This window comes from Amphimedon queenslandica, unplaced genomic scaffold (genome assembly GCF_000090795.2).
Source record: "Amphimedon queenslandica unplaced genomic scaffold, v1.1 AMPQUscaffold_12555, whole genome shotgun sequence".
Classification (NCBI taxonomy): domain Eukaryota; kingdom Metazoa; phylum Porifera; class Demospongiae; order Haplosclerida; family Niphatidae; genus Amphimedon; species Amphimedon queenslandica.
Window position 1 is genome coordinate 1981 of NW_003547208.1, and position 6374 is coordinate 8354.

A 6374-nucleotide genomic window follows, 5' to 3' on the forward strand; every position below is an offset into this window, starting at 1 on the left:
AATTTAAAAGTTACTTACAAAGTTATGTATTGTCTGCTCATGAAGCATGCCTGTGTAGCTCAGTTAGCTTTGTGACTTGTGAGAACCCTTGGTTTATGACTTAATTCTTTTCAACTGTATTTTGTTAGTTTTATGTAGCTATCATAAGAGATGTTACTCACCCATGTGCTGTTATTTCTGCTAGGAGACATTTTTAAAAATAAATTGGCATAATTATTTTTAAAATAATTAAGCCACAACTCAAAAATGCTATCAGAATTGGCTTAAATTTTCTACATAGCATATATGGATGTAAATAACTGTGCATAAAAAAATATATCAGAATGTAAAAAATTGGCATAGGTATGACTGAGTAAGTCATGTAATAGTACATTTTTGAGTTTTCAACTTAATTATTAATCAAAACTGAGTTGCACTGTTTTGAGTGCTGAAGCATGTCATGAGCCTCATTATGTTTTGCATGGTGGCAATACTGCATGTCACTTGTAATAAACTATACTTGTAAGCTAATAAGAAAGTTGTTTCCTGCACCAAACATGACAAAAAACAGAACATGATGGAAAAGCAAGCATGGTTACAATGGTATAAATGTACGTGCATCACTGTTATGACATATAAAATTGATGGTCCTAAAAATTATGCATAGACAGGAAGCAGTTGACTCACAATAAGGTTATACTAGCTGATTCTTCTTACTATATAATTCTTATTATTAATAATAAAGGAACAATATCCTTAACTGGTTATGCTCACCTTATGTTCACCTAATTTATTCCTTATGTAGTATAATGTTACTCCATTGCACTGTGCTAGTGAAACTGGTAACAGTAGAATTATCAAATTATTAATAACTAAAGGAAATAGTGATGTGAATGCTGTGGATAAGGTAAAGGTAATTATTAAATAATTATTCATTTTGTGTTGTACTTCTAGGACAAAAAAAGTGCACTGTTTAATGCTGTTAAGAGTGGTAGCATTGAAGCTGTTGATATTTTGTTAACTAATGGAGCTAGAACTGATGTTGTTGATAAAGTAAGTAAAATTTCCTTTATATTTATAAAGTATACTAGATGACACTACCTTATTGTGTTAATTACTCATGCCTATTTTGATTGTTACTACTGTCATAGGATGGTGAAACTCTACTACATTGTGCTGGTGAATGTGGTAAAGGTGAAATGCTTGAGTTTTGGAGAGGAGATTATGATGTGAATGTTAAGGATAAAGTAATTGATTTCAACTTATCAATCACTTTATGTTCTATTATAGCGGAAGAGAACTCCATTGTTTAATGCTGTTAAGAGTGGTAGCATTGAAGCTGTTGATATTCTATTAACTAATGGAGCTAGAACTGATATTGTTGATGAAGTAAGCTTAATTTATGTACTGTATAGCCATTAAGTTTTGAGGCAATAAACTTTTGTGAATTAGGCCACAAGTCTTTTTTTGCAAATTAAATTTTGTGGTCCACCATGAAGCCACATCCAAGAGAGCCATTTTATTTCGTAAAGTACACATGAGTGTAGGTTGAGACTGATAATTTTATGAAATTAACTTTTGTGTGTATGGAAAATCCGTGAAAACAGCAAAATTATATCCTCAAAATTAAGTGGCTTTACAATGTATGTTATACTATGTTGACAAAGTATCACTATTATCATTATCCACTCTTGCTATTATGTTAGAGCAAAGCATATATATGTGTATTATCAAGAGTACATAATGTACTTTTGGTTATATATCATACTAAACAGGTCTTTACACAAAAATATGAGACACCAATGGTGCATTGGCCTTGCCAAAACAAAGAAAAAAATTTTACATGTATGATTTTAAAACTATATTTTGTCCTACATATTACCACTGTATTAAAAGTGACTTGCTTTGATTGCATTCTTCATAGTCTAATTGGGGCGAGCCTGAGCTCGCCCCACTAAGGCGAGAAAGCGTCTGTATGTATGTATGTACGGGCGGGTCGTCTAATTATCATTAAAGTTAAATAGCCTAATCTTCAATGAAAACGGGTATGGTCACAATGAATAAAATGGCGGCCATCAGCAAGTCTGAGCTTATTTGCAGCAGACGGTCAGCAAGATAAGACTAAACTGCTGTCTAAGAACTTCTCTAGCAAGAAGAAAGGTTGGAAAAGCAGATATACAGTCTTTTCCTTGGCATAAAGGACTCTGCTAAGTTGAATGCAAGTGAGAAAGCTGCATGTACTGTACTGCTATAGCTGCTTGCATCATGACATCTATTCTAGGCCATGTTTCTTCTCTAGCAGCAAGCCTAGGCTAACAAAGCAGTTATACAATCATCAAATACGATTTCTTCAGTGACTGCTTCAAACTATAAGGGGCTCGCCCCTTAATGCATTGCATTTTCCCTAGTTAAATGTGAGGGTGTTTGGGTGTGGCGGGACTGTGACCACAAACTGACAGGCACTGTCAGGCAGCCTAGCATTGCATGGCAGTTGTTACAGTACAGAGAAAGTGTCAAATCTTGATTGCTGGAGTTGTCACAGTCCAGTAAAAGTGTCAAATCTTGATTGCTAGAGTAAAATGGTGTCTCTTGGAGAAACTGCTGGGCCGAGAAGCTTCAGTTTCCGCTTGGACTTCTGCTCAGTGCACACACACATTTACTAGCCTCTATTTGTTCCATATAAACTCTTGTCAAGTGCCTGAAGTTTATAGGCCTAATAGCTACTCTTCCTAAGGACAAGCGCCTTGTGTAAAGTCAAGAGGTAAGTAATTTTTTCAAGACAAAGAAAGTTACAGAGAAACGCTACATATTTTTTAAAGAAAAGGTTTTTGTGTCTCTCTAGAGATACTAGATAGCCCTGTTACTGGAAGCATGATGAAATGATAGGAGAAACTTCCTACATTTGGCATGATTTTTAGCTTTTGGTTCCTTGCACTGCCATTTATACTTGATAAAGCTAAAGAAAGTAACTTTTTCTAGCGCATGGAGAAGTTATCTGAGTGTAGGGGACCCCCTTCTAAAACCACAATACCTCAAAGTGAGAGATTGCTTCTGGACAGAATGAATGAATGACATAGTCCTCACCCATGCTCAGTAATCTCTGGCGAGCCCAATAAACCCGACCACATGAAAGAATGATGTCATAATTATGATATACCATATAGTGGGAAATTTTGGAGGGCATTAAATTTGGCGAATTTGGCATTTTGATAGCCATTTGCCAAAATAAAAATTTGCCATTTTGAGCCATTATATACGCATGCTCAATGGCACGTGGCCACAAATTCGCCAAATTAAAATCTGCCAGTCACCAAAGTTTAGCAATTTGTCAAATTTTAGCTCCTCCAAAATTTCCCACTATACGGTATGTGTATATTATATTCAATGTTGGGAGTTTCTAAACCTTCTTACAAATTAAAAGTGGTATACAACTATCAATGAAATGATTCAATTTTATGTTTCTTTATTTGTGATTGTTTATTATTAGCATGATGATAGCACTCCATTGCACTGTGCTAGTGAAACTGGTAACTGTAAAATTATCAAATTATTAGTAACTAAAGGATATGCTGATGTGAATGCTGTGGATGAGGTAAACTGAGTTATTAAATAACCATTTGTAATTACATCATTTTTTGCTGTATTTATAGGACAACAGAACTCCATTGTTCAATGCTGTTAAGAAAGGTAGCATTGAAGCTGTTGATATTCTATTAACTAATGGAGCCAGAATTGATGTTGTCTCAAAAGTAACTGCTTAACATGCTAGATAAGTGTAACTATATGCTCATTGATTATTAATTCATGTCTGACAATATAATAAAATGAGTGTACTGGCCTATTTTGTTTTGAATAATGTTTGCAATAATAATAATTATTGTTGTAATTTAATTGTCAGAGTGGTGAAACTCTACTACATTGTGCTGGTGAATCTGGTAAAGTTGAAATGCTTCAGTTTTGGATTAGGAGAGGAGATTATGATGTGAATGTTAAAAATAAAGTAATTTATTTCAAATTATCAGTCACTTTATGTTGTATTATAGAAGAAAAGAACTCCTTTGTTTAATGCTGTTGAGAGCGGTAGTATTGAAGCTGTTGATATTCTATTAACTAATGGAGCTAGTGCTGATGTTGTGGATACAGTAAGTGCCATACCATAATGCATGGCAAGGTTATGCACCTGAGCCTTAGGGCATAGCCTTAAAAAGAGAACCGTACTATTTTGTGGTTAAAATGTTTGCAAATCCTGCATTTCTAATATTTCAATAAAAAATTCTGTGAATAGCTTGCAAACTGCATCATGTATTTGTGATTTTCATTTTCACAATGTAGCAAAAACTCCAGAATTAGCCATGAAAATAAACTGGTATAATGCATGTATGCTATTCAGTTGTACACAGGCACTGTTTATAAATATAAATAATTGTATCACAGACTCACAGTATGTAATATACACCCAAAAACATCAAAGAAATGATATCATCACTATAGTCTGAATTATAATTATTAAAGTGAATACTTATTTACATAGAATGATTACAGCACTCCATTACATTGTGCTAGTCAAACTGGCAACAGTGAAATTATCAAATTATTAATAACTAAAAGAAAGATTGATGTGAATGCTGTGGATAAGGTAAAGTTATTAAATAATCATTTCTAATTGTATCATTTTGTGTTGTAACTGTAGAGGAAGAGAACTCCATTGTTTATTGCTGTTAAGAAAGGTAACACTGAAGCTGTTGATATTCTATTGACTAATGGAGCTAGAACTGATAATGTGGATAAAGTAAGTTTTTTTACAATTTATGCTAAAATAAATGTATAACATATAGTGTTACATTATTTCTATGACATAGTAAAAATAAAAATATTGGCCTGATTTGTTTGGAATTATTATTTTTTTATAATAGGATGGTGAAACCCTATTACATTGTGCCAGTGAATCTGGTGAAGTTGAAATGCTTGAGTTCTGGATTAAGAGAGGAGATTATGATGTGAATGTCAAAGATAAAGTAATTTATTTCAAATTATTAGTCAATTATGTTGTATTATAGAATAATAAAACACCATTGTTCAGTGCTCTTAACAGGTTTAATAGTAGTATTGAAGCTGTTGATATTCTATTAAGTAATGGAGCTAGAACTGACATTTTTGATAAAGTAAATTACATACACGGAAAAGTTACACCAGTGATAATTTTTCATTTTTTGTGAGACAATGTGTTTTGTGTGCATTGTGTTTGTTGACACAATTTGAAAATGTTTATTTTTAGAGTTTGTAAATAAATCTTTTTACAAAATGATTTCCTTTGACAAAATATTGATACCATAATTTTTTAATATCCCAAAAAATTTACTAAATTTAATTAAATTTGTTTAACATAAGGCTTATCTATCACTCATAATAGTATGATGATACTCCATTACACTGTGCTAGTGAAACTGGTAACAGTGAAATCATCAAATTATTAATAATTAAAGGAAAGTCTGATGTGAATGTTGTCGATAAGGTAAATTTATTAAGTAATCATTATAAATTGTATATATTTTGTTGTATTTATATAGAATAAAAAAACTCCATTGTTTAATGCTGTTAAGAGTGGTAGCATTGAAGCTGTTGATATTCTATTAACTAATGGAGCTAGAACTGATGTTGTGGATAAAGTAATTAAAATTTTACTAAATTGTTTTTAAAAAGTAACTAATACCTGATGATGTTAATTTTTGATTTTGTGATAAAAATAAGGCTACTGGTTTGTTTTGTCATAGGATGGGGAAACTTTACTACATTGTGCTAGTGAATCTGGTGAAATTGAAATGCTTGAATTTTGGATTAGGAGAGGAGATTATGATGTGAATGTTAAGGATAAAGTAATACATTTGAAAAAATCATCAGTCACTTTATGTTGTACGTATTATATAGAGGAATAGAACTCCATTGTTTAATACCCTTGAGAGGTTTAACAGTAGTGTTGAAGCTGTTGATATTTTATTAACTAATGGAGCTAGTACTGATGTTGTGGATACAGTAAGTTACTATGATGTTATTTTTGAGTAAAATGTGTTTGTGTGCGTTCTGTGTGTTTTAGCAGCTTTTTAGAATCAAGTGTTGCTTAGTTCACTTTTTTTACACAATTCAATGGTTTTATTAATTTTATGAGTCTCTATATATCTCACAGAGGTGCAAAGTTATTTAATGAAACCTTCAACTCCATTGCTGTTACTTAACATGTATACTTAATTATTTATGTAGAATGATGATAGCACTCCATTACACTGTGCTAGTGAAACTGGTAACAGTAAAATTATTAAATTATTAATAACTAAAGGAAAGGCTGATGTAAATGCTGTGGATGAGGTAAAATTATTAGTAATTATATCATAATTATTGTG

At 32.1% G+C, this 6374-nt stretch overlaps 1 protein-coding gene and 2 long non-coding RNA genes across 3 annotated transcripts; all 3 read left to right on the plus strand.

The window, feature by feature from the left end:
- The first annotated feature begins 994 nt into the window (after positions 1 to 994).
- On the plus strand, positions 995 to 1219 carry LOC109587490 (uncharacterized). The gene is made up of 2 exons (XR_002187641.1): positions 995 to 1032; positions 1131 to 1219. It is a non-coding gene; the product is annotated as an uncharacterized LOC109587490 (long non-coding RNA).
- Positions 1220 to 1331: 112 nt separating this feature from the next.
- Positions 1332 to 3722, plus strand: LOC109587487 (uncharacterized). Its single transcript, XR_002187638.1, has 3 exons — positions 1332 to 1368; positions 3467 to 3571; positions 3630 to 3722. It is a non-coding gene; the product is annotated as an uncharacterized LOC109587487 (long non-coding RNA).
- An 81-nt stretch (positions 3723 to 3803) lies between these two features.
- Positions 3804 to 6366, plus strand: LOC109587485 (ankyrin repeat and SOCS box protein 3-like). The gene is made up of 4 exons (XM_020003732.1): positions 3804 to 3836; positions 3878 to 3979; positions 4023 to 4121; positions 6235 to 6366. The coding sequence occupies exons 1-4, from the start codon at positions 3804 to 3806 to the stop codon at positions 6364 to 6366; spliced, it is 366 nt and encodes a 121-aa protein (XP_019859291.1).
- The last annotated feature ends 8 nt before the right edge of the window (positions 6367 to 6374 follow it).

What these genes read in the sequence shown, in the direction of transcription:
- LOC109587485 (XM_020003732.1), top strand. Translation starts at nt 3,804, where the DNA reads ATGAGTGTACTGGCCTATTTTGTTTTGAATAAT. An exon ending in CCTATTTTGTTTTGAATAAT is followed by an intron (nt 3,837 to 3,877) that starts GTTTGCAATAAT and finishes TTTAATTGTCAG; the next exon opens with AGTGGTGAAACTCTACTACA. An exon ending in ATGTGAATGTTAAAAATAAA is followed by an intron (nt 3,980 to 4,022) that starts GTAATTTATTTC and finishes GTTGTATTATAG; the next exon opens with AAGAAAAGAACTCCTTTGTT.